This window comes from Stenella coeruleoalba (genome assembly GCF_951394435.1).
Source record: "Stenella coeruleoalba genome assembly, chromosome: 18".
NCBI lineage: Eukaryota > Metazoa > Chordata > Mammalia > Artiodactyla > Delphinidae > Stenella > Stenella coeruleoalba.
Genome location: NC_137164.1, coordinates 63,579,934 through 63,601,251, shown reverse-complemented (window position 1 = coordinate 63,601,251; position 21,318 = coordinate 63,579,934). Strand labels below are relative to the sequence as shown.

Sequence of the window (21,318 nt, the reverse complement as noted above, 5' to 3'; positions counted from 1 at the left end):
TGCAGTCATCTTCCAAAATCATTTGAGTTCTAACCCTGTGTTACTTTTCTCTAGCTCTTGCAGCTCTACGAACATAATCTGTGCTAAGCCCTGCTGTTGTCTGTGGTCAAATGCTCGGCCGCAGGTAGGAGACCTTCCCCCAGGACTCCAGTTTGGTCAGGATGAGGGCAGGGGGCCCAGAGGGCCGACTGCTAACGCCTGCTGCCCGCTTTCTCCCGGCGTTTGGAAAGCGGCTGCCGAGGGGGCGTTTCTGAGCAGCAGGGGCGGGCAGATATGGCGCCTCCCCTCTCCACCTTCTGGGTGGGTGCCTGGGCTAGCAGCAAGAACTACGGCAGAGTTTGCAGCCAGGTGTTAGCACGTGGCCGCCTAGGCGCGGAGCCCGGTGTTCCCTGCGCTCGGCCTACCCGCCTCCATCCAAAGGCGCCGGCGGCCTTGCCTCACACCTTCGCCAGGCTCCCTACTGCGTCCGCGCGGCCAACCTTTTGTGCCGCCGCCCCCGCACGCGGCCTGTAGCTCTAGGCTCCCAGGGATCCGGCAGCAGCGCATTGCCGGCTTCCTCCAGGCGGCCCCGGGAGGCGGCGCGGCCTGGGAGGCGGGGACCCGGAGGGCCACAAGCGCTCGGCTCCCGGAAGCGAGTGGTTCTCTGGCTCCCGGAGCGCGGATCCGCGCGGCAGCCTGAGGTCCAGCATCCCAGCCGACGCCTCCAGGAGCAGCGGGAGCGGCGCCCACGCCGGAGCAGCGCCACCCCGGCCAGCGCCCGTCCTGGCCCGCAAGATGCTGCCGGTGTACCCGGAGGTGAAGCCCAACCCGCTGCAGGACGCGAACCTCTGCTCCCGCGTGTTGTTCTGGTGAGCGCCCCGCCTGAGCCGTGACACCCCTTTCCGCCGCGGGCCGGCGCCTGGCGCCTTTCAGGGGCAGAGGGCTGCGGCGAGCAAGCGCTTTCCGCCGGCGCCCAGGCCGCTGGGCTTCTTGCTGCTGGCAGGGCCGCCCCGCACTAGCCTCCTGGTACCCGCCTGCGCGCGGCGGCGGAGGAGAGGGCCGGCGATTGGGACCTGGCGGCGGCGGCGGCGGCACCGGGTGTCCTTGCCTTTCCGCTCGCCGCCGCGCCGGCTTCCAGTTCCCGGGAGCGGCGGGAGCAGGAGGCGGGGAGGCTGAGACCCTAGGCTGCCCGCTGGGAACCGGCCGCCAGCGGGAGGAGGGACTGCACCCTCCCCAGCCCCCGACTCCACCACTGAACTGCACCCTTGTTTCTTTTTTTCGTAAGCAAGCAGCTTATGAACAGCTTCCTTTATGTGACTAGTGCCCTGGACCAGTCGCCGTCTTCCAATAATGTCCCCACCTTTCACCATATTCCGTATGTCTTATGTGACAGCAGCGTTCCAACTCCTCCGGGCTCCCTCTGTGTCTGTGACCCTGTCTCCCTCCCTCCCTCTCTCCGTGTGCGTCTCTCAGTGTCCTGGTACGTAGTTAAGGCAAATTTCTAGTGGATTAAAAAACCCTCTTAATTTGTATTTAATGAACGGGGACACTATTCGAGAACACGTTTTGCTTTTGCCTGGGACTCACAGCCACGACTGGAGTGTGTATTTGACCAGCCCTTTCCCTACTGGGAATCTTTCCACTTCCACCTTTGAGGACCACTCTGGGGGTGGGGTCCCTGAAGTCTGTGGGGTCTTACCCAGGTCTCTAGCCTTCAGAGAAGTGTTCTGTGGTCTTGGTGCAGGTGGTCTGCCCAGGAGTCCCATGGTCTTGAAACCACTGAAGAGTCCTTGAGTTGAGAGGAAACACCAATGAAAAATGGTTCAGAGAGAAGCTCTTTAACTGAAGTTTTCCATCTAGTAGCTGGGACTACTAACTTCAACCTTTGGGCTTTAGTCACACTTGCTTGATTGTTAGATCTTTTGTTTCAGGACCCTAACCCATTCATCTTTCCCATATATTCTATTTCCTGTTTTTAGTGGGACAGCCTAGGGGATCCCCCGGGGATGGGAGCTCCTATGCTTGTTTTGATGGTGGTGGTTTCAGTTTGTGTAGCTACATCTCTTGGACATTTGGTGGCCTTTCAGGATCGAGAGGGTCCTAGAAGAAGAAACATGGGTGTGGTTACAGTAACTTCAGGCAGGGCAAGAAACTCTCCAAGCCCATTCTGTTGGTGGACTTTGAAAATGTATGCGAATGGAAATGGGAAGGTGAGGACTTCTCATTGATTTTGGTAGGCACCCATTTCCAGTTTTCCTGCTGGAGGGCAAGGACCTATTATCTCTTATTTTACAGCTGAAGGCACCGAAGCAGAGAGGTTGAATAAGTTGTCTACTATCACACAGCTAGTAAGTGGTGGAGAGGGGCCGTTAACCAGGCAGTCTGGCTTCTGAGCCTGTGTTCCCTGTGTATGTAACTGCAGTTCTGAGCTGCTTCTGTTTGTATACTCGTTGGTAAACGCACAGAGAAGGCGATTGCAAACACATCTTTGTTCTTGTCGGCAGGAGTTTCTCAAGGGAAGTTCTTAGCAGCTGCTGGAGGTCATGGTATGTGATACATCTCTATAACCAAGCTAAAGGGCGGCTGTTCTCAAAGTGTGGTTCTCAGCATCCTCATCGCCTGGGCATTTGTTAGAAATGCAAATTCCCCTGCACTCATTCTAGGCCAGTTCTGTAAAATTAGAAACTCTTGGGATGGGTGGGGTTTAAACAAGCACTCCAGGTGATTCTTTTTTTTTTTAACATCTTTATTGGAGTATAATTGCTTTACAATGGTGTGTTAGTTTCTGCTTTATAACAAAGTGAATCAGCTATACACATACATATGTTCCCGTATCTCTTCCCTCTTGCGTAAGCGCTCCAGGTGATTCTGAGGGAAGGTTGATGCTGGCTACAGCTTTAAGTCACTTCTCCCACTGGCATTGTTACTTAAGTCTTAACTTTTAAAAAGGGGTCCAGGACTTCCCTGGCGGTCCAGTGGTTAAGACCCCACTTTTCCACTGCAAGGGGCACGGGTTTGATCCCTGGTCCAGGAACTAAGATCCCGTATGCCACGCGACCAAAATAAGAAAGAAGGGGGGCGGGGTCCAGACTTTGCGTAGTTAGTTGTTGACCATGATTGCCATCCTGTATTCAAAGTCTGAGGTACCTTAGTGATTTCCTTGTGTCCCCAACTTGGCTGTCACGGGAAAGCTGAAATGAGCCCAGCCAGGAAGTTCCGCCCAGAGAGAAGGCCTACCTTGTAGAGAAAAGTCAAGTTTTCATCTTCTCATTGGGTATGTGCTTCTTAAATTTCATCTGGGGTTTAGTGTTTCCACAGCACGGGCTGCGCACATAGGATCTAAGGAGTCATGCACTATGGCTATTGATAATTTTTGTGGATTTTAGGAAAGAATATATATTTTTCTATTTCTGTAAGAAATTTAAAACTATAGAGCAAGACGAAAAGAATAAGGGTGTGTTTCTGTTAGCCAAGCACACTTGCTGATATTTGGTCGTTTCTTAGTCTTTCCCCTAGAAATCTTTATGCACACCTCGTGCCCACATTCGTCTTTTCTATAAAAGGAAATCGTTTTGAATCCTGAACCCTTCTTAATTTTCTATGGTTAACACTTACTTACGGCATTAAGTAAGCATGGTATTAAAACATGGTATTTAATTGCAGTTTATGCAGTCTTTCACTTTTGTCCAGCACAGTTACATTGCTAATTATGATGTGATGTGTATCCACGACCTTGTATTTTGGTGCATCTTTCCTTTTTCTATGTTCTCAGAAGTAAAATAACCAGTGAAAGGCTACATTGTTTTCCATCAGGTTTGGGCCAATTTGCCCTCTTAATAGCTGTTTGTGAGCTCATTTCATTGTCAGCTTTGAGTACGTGAATTACATTTTTCTAGGTCTAAAGTTAAAAATAATATCAAACTCGTTTTTTTTTTGTTTGTTTGTTTTGTTTTTTTGGGCTGCGCCACGAGGCATGCGGGATCTTAGTTCCCAGACCAGTGATGGAACCCGGGCCCCCTGCATTGGAAGCGCGGAGTGTTAACCACTGGACCGCCAGGGAAGTCCCCCAGTATCAAACAGTTTTAATTTGAATTTATTTGATTTGCAGAAATGGAACCTTTTTTTGGTGTCTATTGACCATTTATTTGTACTTTTTTGAATTGTGTATTAATAGATTTTTTCCTATGAGGTATTTATATTTTTGAAATAACTTGTAATAGTGCTTATAATTTTCCAGATTTTCATTTCTCTTAATTTAGCTTAGAGGTTTTAAATTATATATCATTAAGTATATCAAGCTTTTCTTTTTGGTTTCTCCTGTTGCTTTTGTAATACCTTTTCTAAATCCCAGCATCATCTAAATCTCTGTAAGCATTTTACGTTACTTCTTGTTTCATTTCTAACAATAAAGCCAGCTAGAATTTCTCTTAGTGTTAGATATAAGATAGGCCCCATTTTTTCTGAAACAGCCCATCTTCCTATCATGGTTTATTGAATAATTCTTGCTCATCCCCATTATTGGAAATAAGTGGCATAAATTATGAACCGTGTCCAGTCTGCTGAGACTCTTCCTGGTCATGTTCCCACTGTCCTGCACAGCAGGCCTCTGGGGTGTGCTCTGTACTTCTCTCCCACCCTCGTCCCAGAGGCCTGCAGTTTGGGGGTTAGTGTGGGACCTGTCCCCAGAGATGAGGGTTGAGTAGGGTCTTTGGCCAGATGCACTTGGCCCATCAGGGAGTGGTTAAATTGTAGCTCCCCCGACGCTGACCACGTCTCAGCTGGTGAACTGTCACCTTGCAAAGGGAGTGCTGTGGTGGAAACTGCCCCTGGTGTCCAGACAGACTCTGGAGACTCTTGTCAGAGAAGCTGATGACATGAGGGGGGATGTGAACTGGCTGAGTGCTGAGATGTTTAGGGAGGTTGGTCCTGTCAGGCCCTCAGTAAATACTGATCGTGAATGCACAGAAATGTATAATTCCAAACTAAGATTCTTTGCACCATTTTCTCCAAATGCTGTAGATGCAGGCTGCGTGAGCTTCCCAGGGCTCTTTCTCCGGCTTTGGTTTGTTCCCCTTTCTTAGGTGTCTAGTTTGATTAGTTCTGGCAATTTTATACAATAACTCCAGCACCGTGGAAGATGAAGAACACCCTAAAGGTGTATTAAAATTTACTGCTAAGTCCTTACAGTGAAATGCACAGTGTAACAAATTTAAGTTTCCTTCCTATAGTATATTCTTGATTTTGGGGGTCTCTATAGTCCTTATCTGCTCAGCCTGAGAGGTATCAACTAGTGTCCATTCAGATGTGTCACGTGAATAATTTGCCTTTCTGAGTCTTACAGGGGTCCCCCAATGTGTTGACTCCCTTCCCTTTGTTGATCTGAAACAGACTGTCAGGCATTTCTCCAGCAAATATGGGTTTATTTGGGATCAGCAGAGAGTTGCAATTCAGGGTCTGCAGCCATGGCGAGCCATGTGTACGTCTCCAAAGGGCAGGGGAAGGAGAACTCCTATAGAGCGGAAAAGAGAGTTGCGAGGGCTGTTGTCGTAAGCAGAGTCCATGGCTTTTCTTTCTCCTTTTTAAAAAAAATAAATTTATTTCTTTTGGCTGCGTTGGGTCTTTGTTGCTGTGCGCGGGCTTTCTCTAGTTGCGGTGAGCGGGGGCTACTCTTCATTGCGGCGTGCGGGCTTCTCATTGCGGTGGCTTCCCTTGTTGCGGAGCACGGGCTCTAGGCGCGTGGGCTTCAGTGGTTGCAGCACGTGGGCTCAGTAGTTGTGGCTCGTGGGCTCTAGAGCACAGGTTCAGTAGTTGTGGCACACGGGCTTAGTTGCTCCACGGCCTGTGGGATCTTCCTGGACCAGGGCTCGAACCTGTGTCCCCTGTGTTGGCAGGCGGATTCTTAACCACTGTGCCACCAGGAAGCCCCATGGCTTTTCATTGGCTGAGTCCTTGGCAGGAAAGAAGAGGAGTCTGTCTGCTTGCCTTTGGGCTCTGATATTTTTGCAGGCGTGAGAGCTCCCCCTCCTGGTCTCCCAACTATTTAATTGAGGTTTCTGTTTGTTAATTTTTTTACCCTTCCCTGTCTGTCTCCCAGGCTATGTCTGCTATGTGGGGTGTGGAACACCTTCATCCTAAATCTTGCCTGTAACTTTTTGATGGATCCAGGGAACCCTGTCCCTCTTACCATGAGGCAGTTTCCATGGGTTTCCTCTTTGTGTGAGATAAGCCCTTGTAAGAGTTTTCTGTGTTCTGTGTCCACCATGGATAAAATGAAGGTGAATACCTGTAATGCAGTGGGAAGGTCTGGACTTAGGTTTGGATGGACTCAGGTCTTATCTTCGGCCCTGCAGTTCTATGTAGCTACGTGCAAGGGAATCTCAGCCTCCCCTGGCTTACAATTGGGAGGCTGGAGATAATCCTAGTGCAACTGACCCAGTCCAGAGTTATGGCCTCAGCTTGTTGGGGCCAGGGGATGCCTGAAGACAGGAAGGTAGCTTTTAGGTCCGTTCAAAGATTATTCCTTTAAAGATCTCTTTATGTTAGGTAAATACCTAGGGATAACTGAAAATGGCAGGGGGTAAACTGAATACTTCCTTCAGATGTTAAGTCATGTTTTCCCATTTTCAGCAGTATTTTCTGATGTGCTGTTAAAAATGCAGATGCAGGGCTCTTTCCCTCCCTGCCTCAAGGTATTCAGATTCTGGTAGGTGTGGAAGGGACCTGCATTTTAAGTTTATTCACAGCACTTACATGCAATTAGTCCTCAGAGATGGAACCATTTAGATAACAATACACATAACCACTAACACCTATTGAATGCTTCCTCTGGGCTCAGAATCTTACTATTGTTTTTACTTTGTTCAAACTTTTATTTATTTATTTTTGGCTGCGTTGGGTCTTGTCGCTGCCCGCTGGCTTTCTCTAGTTGCGGTGGTTGCGGCGAGGTTGCGGCCAGCGGGGGCTGCTCTTCCTTTCAGTGTGTGGGCTTCTCATTGTGGTGGCTTCTCTTATTGCAGAGCCCGGGCTCTAGGCACATGAACTTCAGTAGCTGTGGCGCAGGCTCAGTAGTTGTGGCGCACGGGCTTAGTTGCACCGTGGCACGTGGCATCTTCCCGGACCAGGGATCGAACCTGCGTCCCCTGCATTGGCAGGTGGATTCTTAACCACCGTGCCACTAGGGCAGTCCCTGTTTTTAGTGTCTCATTTAACCCTCAGACATTCCTATGAGTCAGTGCGGCAGGCATCCTGTGAATGAGGAAATCTAGGTCCAGAGAGGAGCCTCATAGCTGGGAGGTCTGAAGGCCCCAGCTGGGACTCCACCCACATCCTCAGCACACCCAGGAGGCTGGCAGTACTCACTGTCCTGTCTGCCTGGCTTTAGCTCCCACAGGTTGGGTGAATAATAAATGAATATGCTGACAGTTAAAACTTATGTTAGTGACTGAATATGCTCTTTACATAGGCATGCATCTGGAGCATGTTTTCCTACGTTCTGTTTGTTATGCTGCTGCCCGAATTGCTGAGTGGGTTGTTGGCATCCTTATTCCTCCAGTTCTGAAGGCATCAACCTGTCAGTTCCCCTCGACTTCTTCAACCTCATCTGCTGACATCAGATCCTGTTGATTCAACTTTAGACATGCCTTTGGAGTCATTCGTTCATTCAGCAACTGTTTCCTGAGTGTAGATGTGTGGAATTCACAGGAAAGGGGACCACAAAGATGCCACCCTCCTGGAACTTGTGTCCCTCCCCGCCCCTGTTCCGTCCTCACCTAACAGTCTTGGCTTCACGTCTTCCCAACGGGTCTTCCTGCTACCATCCTTTCCCCTAAAACAAATCCATGCCGTCCCCCTGCTTAAAAATCTCTCCTTCCTCCTGCTCTCAAGAGTAATTCTTTAGCATGGCCTTCAAGGATCCTTCAGAATCTCCTTTCTGAGCCTCATCTTTCATCATTTCTTACACAGCTGGACTTGTCTGATGAGTTGAGGCCCATCTTATAGCTGTCCTGCCTTTGCAGGGCCATCAGAGCCAGGCCTGGGGTCCTGCCTGGTGAAAGGCAGCTGCCGCTGAGTGAGCCGTTGCGTTACCGGGGCTGTGGGAATAGATGCGGGATAGCAGGCCGATGCCCATGTTGTTTTCCCAGCACCATTGCCAGAGGCTCATTTATACAACACTGAGTCCTCATCCAGGTCGGGTACAGTGGAGCAATGCCCCATCTGAAGCCAGATTGCCTGGGTATAGATCTGACCTCTGCAACTTCCTTGACCATCCTACGCACCTCACAGGGTATGGAGAGCATTAAATGAACCAAACACTGGTGAAACACTTAGAACAGTGTCGGGCAGATAGCGAGCAGTAAATACATATTAAAAGGTAGCCGTGCCACCTTCTTGTTAGCAGGTGTAAGCTAACGTTTTCGTTTGGAAATTGACATGGTCTATTTCCCAGATGGGTGTGTGCTGCAGGAGGGGATGAAGAAGGTGTGCACTGATTGATGCAGGGTTTTGAGGAGCGGTTGGACGGAGAAGAAGGGGACTCATCCCAGGCAGGAGACGGGCACACGCAGGACACAGAATTCTGCAGAAGGTAGTATGTCCTGAGAATAGAAAGAAGTGTGTGGATGCCCCTCTCTCCTGTCTGGCGGTGTTTGTGGTTCTTCAAGGCCACACCCCTCCCCTGTTTCATCCCTGCTGGCTTGCAGACTTCTCTGATCCTTTCTCCTCGTCCTGTACTCCTGACGGACGTCTGTAGCCCGTCTGTGGTTTCTGACGTCGCTCCTCATTCCATTTCCTGGTTTCATGGCCACTTCTGTGCTGATCTCTTCATGTGGCTAGTCCCCACCTGGTCTTTTCCCAAAACCAGCTCCTGTCTGCCCTCCTTGCAGTGTTATGAGATCAGGGTTGGAAGGGAGAGAGCTTCTAGTCCATACTGGATACAGGAATCTCTTCCAGACATTGTGCAATGGGGAAATTTACTGCTCTTGTGTCTTCATATTAAAATGACAGAGTGTGGTCTATTGAGCCAGTTTTCTTTCTTTCTTTCTGTGTCTCCTTTTATGTTTTTTGGTCAACACAGGAATTTGACTCCCCATCTTCATATGGGGGCCTTCTGGTATTCAGAGATGGGCTTTACGGACCCATTAAATCTTTAAAGAGAATTGTCTCCAGTTTCCATGCTGCCTTTTTTTAAAAAATTAATTAATTTATTTTTGGCTGCGATGGGTCTACGTTGCCGCGCGCAGGCTTTCTCTAGTTGTGGCGAGTGGGGTCTACTCTTCGTTGCGGTGCGCGGGCTTCTCATTGTGGTGGCTTGTTGCGGAGCACGGGCTCTAGGCGCGCGGGCTTCAGTAGTTGTGACTCACGGGCTTCAGTAGTTGTGGCTCGTGGGCTCCAGAGCGTAGGCTCAGTAGTTTTGGCACATGGACTTAGTTGATCCTCAGCATGTGGGATCTTCCCGGACCAGGGCTCGAACCCATGTCTCCTGCATTGGCAGGCGCATTCTTAACCACTGTGCCACCAGGGAAGCCCTCATGCTGCCTTTTTTTTTTTTTTTTTTTTTTTTGTGGTACGCGGGCCTCTCACTGTTGTGGCCTCTTCCATTGCGGAGCACAGGCTCCGGACGCGCAGGCTCAGCCGCCATGGCTCACGGGCCCAGCCGCTCCGCGGCATGTGGGATCTTCCTGGACCGGGGCATGAACCTGCGTCCCCTGCATCGGCAGGTGGACTCTCAACCACTGCGCCACCAGGGAAGCCCCTTAAAATTTTTTTTTTTTTTTCCATGCTGCCTTGTTAAGTGGCAAGGTTTTCAGGCCCTCTTCCATCTGGTTGAACTGAATGCTCTTTAGTAAGGTTTCTTTTAAAAATAAATTTATTTATTTATTTATCTATCTTTGGCTGCACTGGGTCTTCGTTGCTGCGCGCGGGCTTTCTCTGGTTGCGGCGAGCGGGGGGCTGCTCTTTGTTGTGGTGCGCGGGCTTCTCATTGTGGTGGCGTCTCTTGTTGTGGGGCATGGGCTCTAGGTGTGCGGGCTTCACTAGTTGTGGCACGTGGGCTCAGTAGTTGTGACTCATGGGCTCCAGAGTGCAGGCTCAGTAGTTGTGGCACACGGGCTTAGATGCTCCACCGCATGTGGGATCTTCCCAGACCAGGGCTCGAACCCGTGCCCCCTGCATTGGCAGACGGATTCTTAACCACTGAGCAACCAGGGAAGCCCCTGAATGCTCTTTAGTATCAACATCTTTATTCTCATGTGGCATCTGGAACTGGACAGGTTTGAACTGATCAGAGGTAGTGTTTTAACTAATTACTTAGACAATTTAACAAATAATTTGCGTGCTTGATGTGTTTTAGGTTATGTTCTAGACCACGTGTTGGCAAACTGTGACCCACAGGTCAAATCCAGCCTACTGTCTGCTTTTGTAAATGAAGTTTTATTGAAACACAGCTCTGCTCATTCATGAGCATGAATGTTGCAACAGATGCGAAGTTGCAACAGAGACTGTGACCTGCAAAGCCTAAAATGTTTATGATCTAGCTCTTTACAGAAAATGTTTGCTGCCCTGTCCTAGATGTTTGGGATGTAGTAGTGAGCAAAAGAGGTAACAGTCCCTGCCTTCATGTGATTTAAGCTCTAGCAAAGGTGAATAAGTAACCTATAGTATGTTAGATGGTTATGAGTGCTGAGAAGAGAGAATAAGAAGACGGGGAAAGGAATCGGGAGTGTGTGTGGGGAAGGGAGGTGACAGTTTTAGGGGGGCCAGGGGGAGCTTCACAGAGAAGAAAACACTCCAGAGAGATGACCTGGAGGAGGTGATGGAGTGAGCTGTGCACATTCAGGGGGAAGGACAAGTGTAAGACAAGAGATGATGGGGACTCTGTTGGCCATTGGAGGACTTGGGCTTCACTCTGCGTGGATGGAGTCTACTGAACAGTTTTGAGAAGAGGTGTGACATGATTTGCTCAGGATTTAGTACGATCACTTCTGGCAGCTGTACTGGAAGTCGACTAAAGAAGGTTATGGGCAGAAATGGGGACCCTGGCAGGAGATTTCACAGTAGTTCAGGCCAGAGATGATAGTGGCTTTGACCAGGATGGAAGGAGTGGCAGTGGTGAGTAGCTGGGTTCAGGGAAGAGCTTATTTAAAGGTGGAGCTGTGGGGGAGGGGGTTGGCTTTGTTGGTGGAACTTGAGAGGAAGTGACTTTCAAGGTTATCTCTGGATTTGGCCTGAGCACCTGCAAGGATGGAGTCACCATTAAATGAAATGCGGAAGCCTGCAAGAGGAATGGGTTGGAGAAGACCAGGAGTTTGGTCTTGACCGAGTTAAGTTTGAGACGCCTGGTACACCTGGGAGAGGTTGAGCAGGTCATGAGTCAAGAGCTCAGAGAAGTCTGAGCTGGAGATAAGATTTGGGCATCATCAGCAACGCATGCAGTTGAGGTGTATTGGACCCATGGTCAACTGACTTCACAGTGCATCCCCATACAAACTTCTCTTTTATCTGGTTTTAAGTTCATTTATTTTGTTGATATCAGAGTTCAACGTCTCATTGTTGCCTGTAGAAAGTGCTTTGAAAACTTTTGTTGTCTTTACTTGAGAAAGGACAGGTCCTGGGACTGTCCTCCAGGTTATGGCCAATCTGCCAATGAACACCGTGGGCAGTGGGTGAACTTGACACAGGTATCAGGAGAGGTCGGGAGTTCACAGGTTTCTTATCTACTGGGTAGTTGTTCTGAAACCCTACAAAGAGAAGACTTGAGGCTAGTTTGACATGATTTCCTCTTAATGATTGCATGCTGGCTCTTGGTGCTGCCTTTCCTAAATATACTTGGAAATTACCTTCTTCAAACAATTGTTGGCATGTATTATCTGTTAAACTTGCTAGCTCTTAATTTTATCTTAAGTTCCTGCTATTGAGTGTACCGCAGTTTCTCAGCCCTCAGTATGATTGAATCACCTGGGCAGCCCTAAAATTTGAATGCCTGGTCCCTCCCGTTAGGCCAATTTGAATCATCATCTCAGGGCATGGAACCCAGGTATCAATATTTTTAAAAGGTTCCCTACAAGTTTCTGATGGACAGTGAAGACCAAGAACCCCTGATTAAAAACAGTTTCCAAAGGTCAGGCATTCTTCTGTGCAAATTTTCGTTTCTGTGGCTGGGGGTTCTGGTCTGCCCTCACCTGCACCCCCTTTTCTAAGTTCCTCTCAAAGCGGGAGAACAACTGGCTTGTTCATCCCCGTGGGGACTCAGCAGGGTGTTGTGGAGGAAGAGAGCTTCCTCTGTGTGGGGATCTTAGATAGACTTGGTCCTTGGGTCCTTGTAGTAAACGCTTGTTGAACCTGGTTTTGTCCTCATCTTACCAAAGCAGGACATTGAGGAGCTCAGAGTTGAGCCAGGATGACAAATTCCAGAGAGTGAGCTATGGCATCTGTGTCGCTGTGTTTATTCCCTCACCCTGGGCAGACAGGAATGCCTGGATTGATTGAGCCTACAAGGGTAATTGAGTGGAAATCTCACACTTGTCAGCAAAAAGCTCGTGAGCGTAAAATTGCTACCCAATAAATTCCTTTTATTTGCAGACCCTTATTGGTGTGTTTTGTTGGTCAGGATGTGACTGAGATTAGATGATAAACCCAGTTGGCTACTTCTTTTAACTTCTATTGAAGGGATTCTTCAACTAGGCAGTGTGCACTCTTTTCTCTCTCTGTAAATATAGAAAGGTGTCTGTCCTGTTTTTTTTGGCTGCATTGGGTCTTCATTGCTGCGCGCAGGCTTTCTCTAGCTGCCGCGAGCGGGGGCTGCTCTTTGTTGTGGTGCCCGGGCTTCTCACTGTTGTGGGTTCTCTTGTTGCGGAGCACGGGCTCTCGGTGCGTGGGCTTCAGTAGTTGTGGCACGTGGGTTCAGTAGTTGTGGCACATGAGTTCAGTAGTTGTGGCACATGGGGTCAGTAGTTGTGGCTTGCGGGCTCTAGAGCACAGGCTCAGTAGTTGTGGCGCATGGGCTTAGTTGCTCCACGGCATGTGGGATCTTCCCCGGGCCCGGGTTAGAACCCGTGTCCCCTGCATTGGCAGGCAGATTCTTAACCACTGCATCACCAGAGAAGTCCTATCATGTCTTTTTATTACTTTAAATGATCAAGTGTTATTTAAGTCTTTATTCATTTGTGACTTAAAAAAGAAAAAAACTATATTGTTAGCTCTTCAAGGGCAGAAACTAGTGTCTTTGGCATCTCTCAGTGCCTAGCTGAGCATCTTGCCCTTAATAGGTTTATTCAGTGATTGTAAATTACTTTAGTCTTAATCTGAGTTTTTCTAACTTGGAGTTGCTGACACCTCCGTCTTAGATGGGAGCAAGCTGAGTATAAGGAGAGGGCATCAGACTGGAGCCAGGGGTCCTAGTCTGGGATCTTACTAGCTGTGTGACCTTAGCAAAACACTTAACCACTCTGGGCTTTGGTACCCTCTTCTAGAAGCTGGCAGAATTAAACCTACTCACAATGTGTTCTAAAAATTAGATTTTAGATTTAGTACAATGAACGAATATAGTTCCATATACTTATTTTTCTCCCCCACTTCCAATCAGGCAGGGCAAGGCAGCAGGGAAGTAATGTGGGAAGTAGTGCAGTGTATAATATCCATCTCTGATGAATGGAGAAGTGACCCGTTAGTAACTGTCCCACAGAAATTAAGATATATGAAAAAAAGCAACAAAGGGGAATGTAAATTATACTCAGAACTGGGCTGCTGTCTGTGGAAGCACTTTGAAAATTATAAGGTGGTGTTGCTACGTCTGCCAGGAGTCTTCTGGAAAGCAGTTTCTCAGCAGAGCAGTGTGGCCAGGACTGCCCAAGTCAACTTCTGGCAGCTTCCCTCTTTCATTAACAGCGCCAGTGCCTTGATCTTGGACTTCTAGCTGGCAAAGCTGTGAGAGAATAAATTTCTCTTGTCTAAGTCACCCTGTGTGTGGTACTTCGGTAGCCTGAGCACATGAGCAACTCCCATTTCCCATGGAGGGCTTGGTTGGAATTAGTGCCACTGGTCATTGATCAGAGCTGCTTTGTATTGTGGTAGTTTGTCCCGTTAGACTGGACTCACCAAGGATTCTGACCTCACAAGCCTTACCCTCTATTCCATCTGCTTATTATAGACCTGCCCTCACATATTTTTTTGAGTTGAATTCAGGTATAATTCCTAAGCCTTCAAACATACATGTAGCTAATCTTCATAAACCCTTTGAGTGCTGTACTTGGGAGGGGAGAGTGCATTCTGCCCCTGGACAGGCAGGCTGGGCATTGCAAGTATAATTTATTGCTCTAGAAATTAGATTGCTCATTGTTGCTGTTAGTTCCCCCAGCACGAGGTGGGGACATCTTTGGCATAAGGCTATCCAGTGTAAGCTCTTCTGTTCTTTTGGGCTATGAGGTAACTCAGACTCATGCTCTAAACTTTCTCTTTTTCATCTACATGAAAGTTTCCCCAATAATTTTGCTATGGGGAAAACCCCATACAAGACCGTAGTGTATCTGATATTAATAGTCGAAAAAAGATGGCTCTATTGTTCTCGGGCAAACTCAAAATCCTTTCTTCTCCCCCCTTAGAATATTGATGTAGTCCTAGTTTTTCGTTCAACAAATATTTTAAAGAGTAGTCCCTTTGAGCAAGCCAAATTAGGATTCCTCTTCTCCCTCCCTCCCCCCTCCCTTCCTCTCTTGAGTGGATTTTGGTCATCTCTGCTAGGAGCCACTCAGAAAGTAAATTGAAGTCTTTTGAAGGGAAATTCCAGCCCCTTCATGGGGAGGGATTCCTATAAGGGGGAGACACATTTTCTAAGAAACCCTTTCCAGGAAGGATGAGGTGCAGCAGGAAGGAATCCCACAGAGCAGCCAACTCAAACACAGAAAGGGAATTAGCTGCCTTTGATTTCTGGGAACTGGCCGTTTTATTTAGGGCAGAGCAAAGTGAGTAACGAGCAGCTACCGCTGAATGCCCGAGTTGTGCAAAAGGTGGTCTATGCGGTGGGGGAGGGCTGTGTTGGAGAGATTGAACTCAGCCTGCAAACTGCAGGTGAACTCGAGGCCGGCTGAGCCAGCTGACCCTCTGGGAAAGTCTGATGACTCTGAGAAGCTGGTGACAGGCGAACAGGGGAGGCCCAGGCAGGTTGAAGAAAACGCTGCGCAGGGTCACGCAGACAGAGCCGCTGTGGTTTAAGCCACTGTGCGGTTTCCTGCGTCTCACATGTTTAGGCTAAGTTCCTGGCAAGGATTTCAAGGCCCTAAGAGGTGCACATGAGCACCGCTGCAGCGCCCCGTGTGCGGAAGGACCCGCGGCGCCGAGCGTGGTGGAGACCGTGGACCTGAGTGGGGCCGCTGAGTCCTGCCTTCCGGGGGGCAGGAAGCACGCAGTGCCGCCGCTGGCCTGAGGTCTTACTCCACGCTTCCGGACGCTTCTGTGCTCCCTCCCTCAGGCCTCTTTCTGCCTCCTGGTCCTGCCTTCTCCGGTGTTCTCTGCTTTATTTTTCTCTCTGCTCCCCTCCCCTCCGTCCTCAGAAAGTTGGCCCCGTCTACTGAGCTCCACGGAAATCCATGTGCAGTGACGCTGGGTGATCTTTGAAGGTGGGGACTGCGAGTTACCAGGGGACCTCGCCCCGCCCGCCTGCATCCCCCTCTCAGCTGCCCTCGCTCTCCGAAGCAAGAGGCAGTGTCTCCTCGCATCCTCTGCACAGCCACTCTGAGCGCTCCAGGACCCGCGGGGGCTTTGCGGAATACTTTCCAACCTTAAGCAAATTCCGGTAATGCCAGGTGCAATGCTACCGCAACCGTGGTTAACGTTTGTAAAAGCCCGGCCAAGGGTAGCCGCGTTCTTTGCCTCCAGCTGAGGAAACCGAGGCGCGGAGAGGTTAAACAATTTTGTGCCCAAAGCAACACAACTTTGTAAATGGGGAGGGGTTGGTATTGTCTCAGTTTCAGATGTTGCAAGTCCGGTGCCAGAGGTCCTTGGAAGGCAGAGGAGGAAGACTTACACTGAGCTTCGGGAGCTGCTGTGATCTCAGACTAGAACCAGGTGGTGCTTGGAAAACTACATTTTATCTCAGTTTGTGCAGAAATTCCCTTTTTTTAAATCCCTTAAGAAGTGCACCTCCAAAAGCATATCGCACTACAAATGATGGCTTCGTGGCTAGGTTTAGCAGTCTGGTGTTTATGTCCGAGTCCCATCTTTATTTCTGAAGTATCACCTGATTCCCGATGGACTTCAGCATTTGGCTTGATTGTAGACAGAAGGGTTTGTGTTCTTCATATCCTGCTGTTCTGACAGGCCACGATCCTAGTGTTGTTGCGATTGCATTTTTTATTTTGTTTTTGTTTTAAATTTTGTTTATTTATTTTATTTTTTTGGCCGGGCGACACAGCTTCTGGGATATTAGTTCCCTGACCAGGGATTGAACCCAGGCCCTCGGCAGTAAGAGTGCAGAGTCTTAACCACTGGACCGCCAGGGAATTCCTGCATCTTTTTATTTTGGAAGGGAATGATTTGGTCTAGAAGCCTCCCTCCTGCTCTTCCACCCAAAAAAGGGGAAATAAACATACCTTGATTTGATACAAAATCAGATTAATAGTAAAATTTTTGATTGCCTGGGGTTGTAGAGCTGTTCTAAGTTTTTTTTTTTTTTTTTTGCGGTACGCGGGCCTGTCACTGTTGCGGCCTCTCCCGTTGCGGAGCACAGGCTTCGGACGCGCAGGCTCAGCGGCTATGGCTCATGGGCCTAGCTGCTCCGCGGCATGTGGGATCCTCCCGGACTGGGGCGCGGCAGGCGGGCTCTCAACCACTGTCCCCTGCATCGGCAGGCGGGCTCTCAACCACTGCGCCACCAGGGAAGCCCTGTTCTAAGTATTTTTTTTGAATTTTATTTATTTATTTTATACAGTAGATTCTTATTAGTTACCTAATTTATACATAATAGTGTATATATGTCAATCCCAACCTCCCAATTTATCCTACCACCCCCGCTGCCCCACCCCACTTTCCCTTCTTGGTGTCCATACGTTTGTTTTCTACATCTGTGTCTCTAGTTCTGCCTTGCAAACCAGTTCATCTGTACCATTTTTCTAGATGCCACATATATGCGTTAATATACAATATTTGTTTTTCTCTTTCTGACTTAGTTCACTCTGTGTGACAGACTCTAGATCCATCCACGTCTCTACAAGTGACCCAATTTCGTTCATTTTTTATGACAGAGTACTATTCCATTGTATATATGTACCACAAATTCTTTATCCGTTCGTCTGTCGGTGGGCATTTAGGCTGCTTGCATGACCTGGCTATTGTAAACAGTGCTTCAGTGAACATTGGGGTGCATGTGTCTTCTTGAATTGTGGTTTTCTCTGGGTATATGCCCAGTAGTGGGATTGCTGGGTCATATGGTAATTCTATTTTTAGTTTTTTAAGGAACCTCCATACTGTTCTCCGTAGTGGCTGTATCAGTTTACATTCCCAAAAACAGTGCAGGAGGGTTCCCTTTTCTCCACACCCTCTCCAGCATTTGCTGTTTGTAGGTTTCCTGATGATGGCCATTCTGACTGGTGTGAGGTGATACCTCATTCTAGTTTTAGTTTGCATTTCTCTAATAATTAGAGATGTTGAGCAGCTTTTCATGTGCCTCTTGGCCATCTGTATGGCTTCTTTGGAGAAATGTCTATTTAGGTCTTCTGCCCATTTTTGGATTGGGTAGTTTGTTTTTTTAATATTGAGCTGCCTGAGCTGTTTATATATTTTGGAGATTAATCCTTTGTCCGTTGATTCGTTTGCAAATATTTTCTCCCATTCTGAGGGTTGTCTTTTCATCTTGTTTAGGGTTTCCTTTGCTGTGCAAAAGTCTTTAAGTTTCATTAGGTCCTGTTTGTTTTTGTTTTATTTCCATTACTCTGCGAGGTGGGTCAAAAAAGATCTTGCTGTGATTTATGTCAAAGGACGTTCTTCCTATGTTTCCCTCTAAGACTTTTTAAAGTGTCCAGTCTTACATTTAGGTCTTTAATCCATTTTGAGTTTATTTTTGTGTATGGTGTTAGGGAGTGTTCGAATTTCATTCTTTTGCATGTAGCTTTCCAGTTTTCCCAGCACCACTTATTGAAGAGACTGTGTTTTCCCCATTGTATATTCTTGCCTCCTTTGTCATAGATTAGTTGACCATAGGTGCGTGGGTTTATCTCTGAACTTTCTATCTTGTTCCATTGATCTATGTTTCTGTTTTTCTGCTAGTACCATATTGTCTTGATTACTGTATCTTGGTAGTATAGACTGAAGTCAGGGAGTCTGATTCCTCCAGCTCCGTTTTTTTCCCTGAAGACTGCTTTGGCTATTCTCAGGGTCTTTTGTGTCTCCATACAAATTTTAAGATTTTTTGTTCTAGTTCTGTAAAGAATGCCATTGGTAGTTTGATAGAGATTGCATTGAATCTGTAGATTGCTTTCGGTAGTGTAGTCATTTTCACAATGTTGATTCTTCCAATCCAAGAGCATGGTATATCTCTTCATCTGTTGGTATCATCTTTAATTTCTTTCATCAGTGTCTTATAGTTTTCTGCATACAGGTCTTTTGTATCTTTAGGTAGGTGTATTCCTAGCTATTTTATTCTTTTTGTTGCAGTGGTAAATGGGAGTGTTTCCTTAATTTCTCTTTCAGATTTTTCATCATTAGTGTATAGGAATGCAAGAGATTTCTGTGCATTAATTTTGTATCCTGCAACTTTACCAAATTCATTGATTAACTCTGGTGGTTTTCTGGTGGCATCTTTAGGATTCTCTATGTATAGTACCATGTCATCTGCAAACAGTGACAGTTTTACTTCTTTTCCAAGTTGTATTCCTTTTACTTCTTTTTCTTTGATTGTTGTGGCTAGGACTTTCAGAACTGTTGAATAATAGTGGTGAGAATGGACATCCTTGTCTTCTTTCTGATCTTAGAGGAAATGCTTTCAGCTTTCCACCATTGAGAATGATGTTGGTTGTGTGTTTGTCATATATGGCCTTTATTATGTTGAAGTAGGCTCCCTCTATGCCCACTTTCTGGAGAGTTTTTATCATAAATGCGTGTTGAAGTTTGTCGAAAGCTTTTTCTGAATCTATTGAGATGATCATATGGTTTTTCTTCTTCATTTTAATATGGTGTATCACATTGATTGATTTGTGTGTATTGAAGAATCCTTGCATCCCTGGGATAAATCTCACTTGATCATGGTGTATGATTCTTTTAATGTGTTGTTGGATTCTGTTTGCTAGTATTTGGTTTACGATTTTTGCATCTATGTTCATCAGTGATATTGGCCTCTAATTTTCTTTTTAATAGTATCTTTGTCTGGTTTTGGTATCAGGGTGATGGTGGCCTCATAGAATGAGTTTGGGAGTGTTCCTTCTTCTGCAATTTTTTGGAAGAGTTGGAGAAGGATGGGTGTTAACTCTTCTCTAAATGTTTGATAGAATTCACTTGTGAAGCCATCTGGTCCTGGACTTTTGTTTGTTGGAAGATGTTTAATCACAGTTTCAATTTCATTACTTTTGATTGGTCTGTTTTCTATCTTTCTGGTTCAGTCTTGGAAGGTTATACCTTTCTAAGAATTTGCCCATTTCTTCCAGGTTGTCCATATTATTGGCATAGAGTTGCTTGTGGTAGTCTCTTAGGATGCTTTGTATTTCTGCGGTGTCTATTGTAACTTCTCCTTTTTCATTTCTAATTTTATTGATTTGAGTCCTCTCCTTTTTCTTTGAGTCTGGCGAAAGGTTTATCAATTTGACTCTTCTCAAAGAGTCAGCTTTTAGTTTTATTGATCTTTACAATCATTTCCTTCATTTCTTTTTCATTTATTTCTGCTCTGATCTTTATGATTCTTTCCTTCTGCTAACTTTGGGTTTTGTTAGTTCTTCTTTCTTTAGTTCCTTTAGGTGTAAGTTTAGATTGTTTATTTGAGATTTTTCTTGTTTCTTGAGGTAGGCTTGTATCGATATAAACTTCCCTCTTAGAACTGCTTTTGCTGCATACCATAGGTTTTGGATCGTCGTGTTTTCATTGTCATTTGTCTCTAAGTATTTTTTGATTTCTTCAGTGATCTCTTGGTTATTTAGTGACGTATTGTTTAGCCTCCATGTGTTTTTTACTTTTTTTCCTTGTAATTTTTTTCTAATCTTGAGGCGTTGTGGTTGGAAAAGATGCTTGATATGATTTCAATTTTCTTAAATTTACTGAGGCTTGATTTGTGACCCAAGATGTGATCTATCCTGGAGAATGTTCCATGTGCACTTGAGATGAAAGTGTAACCTGCTGTGTTTGGATGGAATGTCCTATAAATATCAATTAAATCTATCTGGTCTATTGTGTCATTTAAAGCTTCTGTTTCCTTATTTATTTTCATTTTGGATAATCTGTCCATTGGTGTAAGTGAAGTGTTAAACTCCCCCACTATTATTGTATTACTGTCGATTTCCTCTTTTATAGCTGTTAGCAGTTGCCTTATGTATTGAGGTGCTCGTATGTTGGGTGCATATATATTTATAATTGTTATATCTTCTTCTAGAATTGATTCCTTGATCATTATGTAGTGTCCTTCCTTGTTTCTTGTAACATTCTTTAGTTTAGAGTATATTTTATCTGAAATGAGTATTGCTATATCAGCTTTCTTTGGTTTTCCATTTGCATGGAATATCTTTTTCCATCCCCTCACTTTCAGTCTGTAAGTGTCCCTAGATCTGAAGTGGGTCTCTTGTAGAGAGCATATATATGGGTCTTGTTTTTGTATCCATTCAGTGAGCCTGTGCCTTTTGGTTGGAGCATTTAATCCATTCACATGTAAGGTAATTATTGATATTTTTGTTCATATTACCATTTTCTTAATTGTTTTGGGGTTGTTTTTGCAAGTCCTTTTCTTCTCTTGTGTTTCCCACTTAGAGAAGTTCCTTTAGCATTTGTTGTAAAGCTGGTTTGGTGGTACTGAATTCTGTTAGCTTTTGCTTGTCTGTAAAGCTTTTGATTTCTCTGTTGAATCTGAATGAGATCCTTGTCAGCTAGAGTAATCTTGGTTGTAGGTTCTTCCCTTTCATCACTTCAGCTATATCGTGCCACTCCCTTCTGGCTTGTAGAGTTTCTGCTGAGAAATCAGCTGTTAACTTTAAGGGAGTTTCCTTGTATGTTATTTGTCATTTTTCCCTTGCTGCTTTTAATAATTTTTCTTTGTCTTTAATTTTTGTCAGTTTGATTACTGTGTGTCTCAGCGTGTTTCTCCTTGGGTTTATCCTGCCTGGGAGTGTCTGTGCTTCCTGGACTTGGGTGGCTATTTCCTTTCCCATGTTAGGGAAG

General features: G+C 46.4%; 1 protein-coding gene across 4 annotated transcripts in view; it reads left to right on the top strand.

Moving 5' to 3' along the window:
* Positions 1 to 393: 393 nt before the first annotated feature.
* LOC307176444 (ATP-binding cassette sub-family C member 4) overlaps positions 394 to 21,318 on the top strand; it is a 214,113-nt gene continuing 193,188 nt past the window's right edge. For all 4 annotated transcript variants that reach the window (XM_079902549.1, XM_079902547.1, XM_079902548.1 and 1 more), the window contains exon 1: positions 394 to 848. In XM_079902549.1, coding sequence (XP_079758675.1) covers positions 775 to 848 — 74 coding nt within the window. In that variant the 5' untranslated portion in view covers positions 394 to 774. The remainder of the gene's footprint in view (positions 849 to 21,318) is intronic.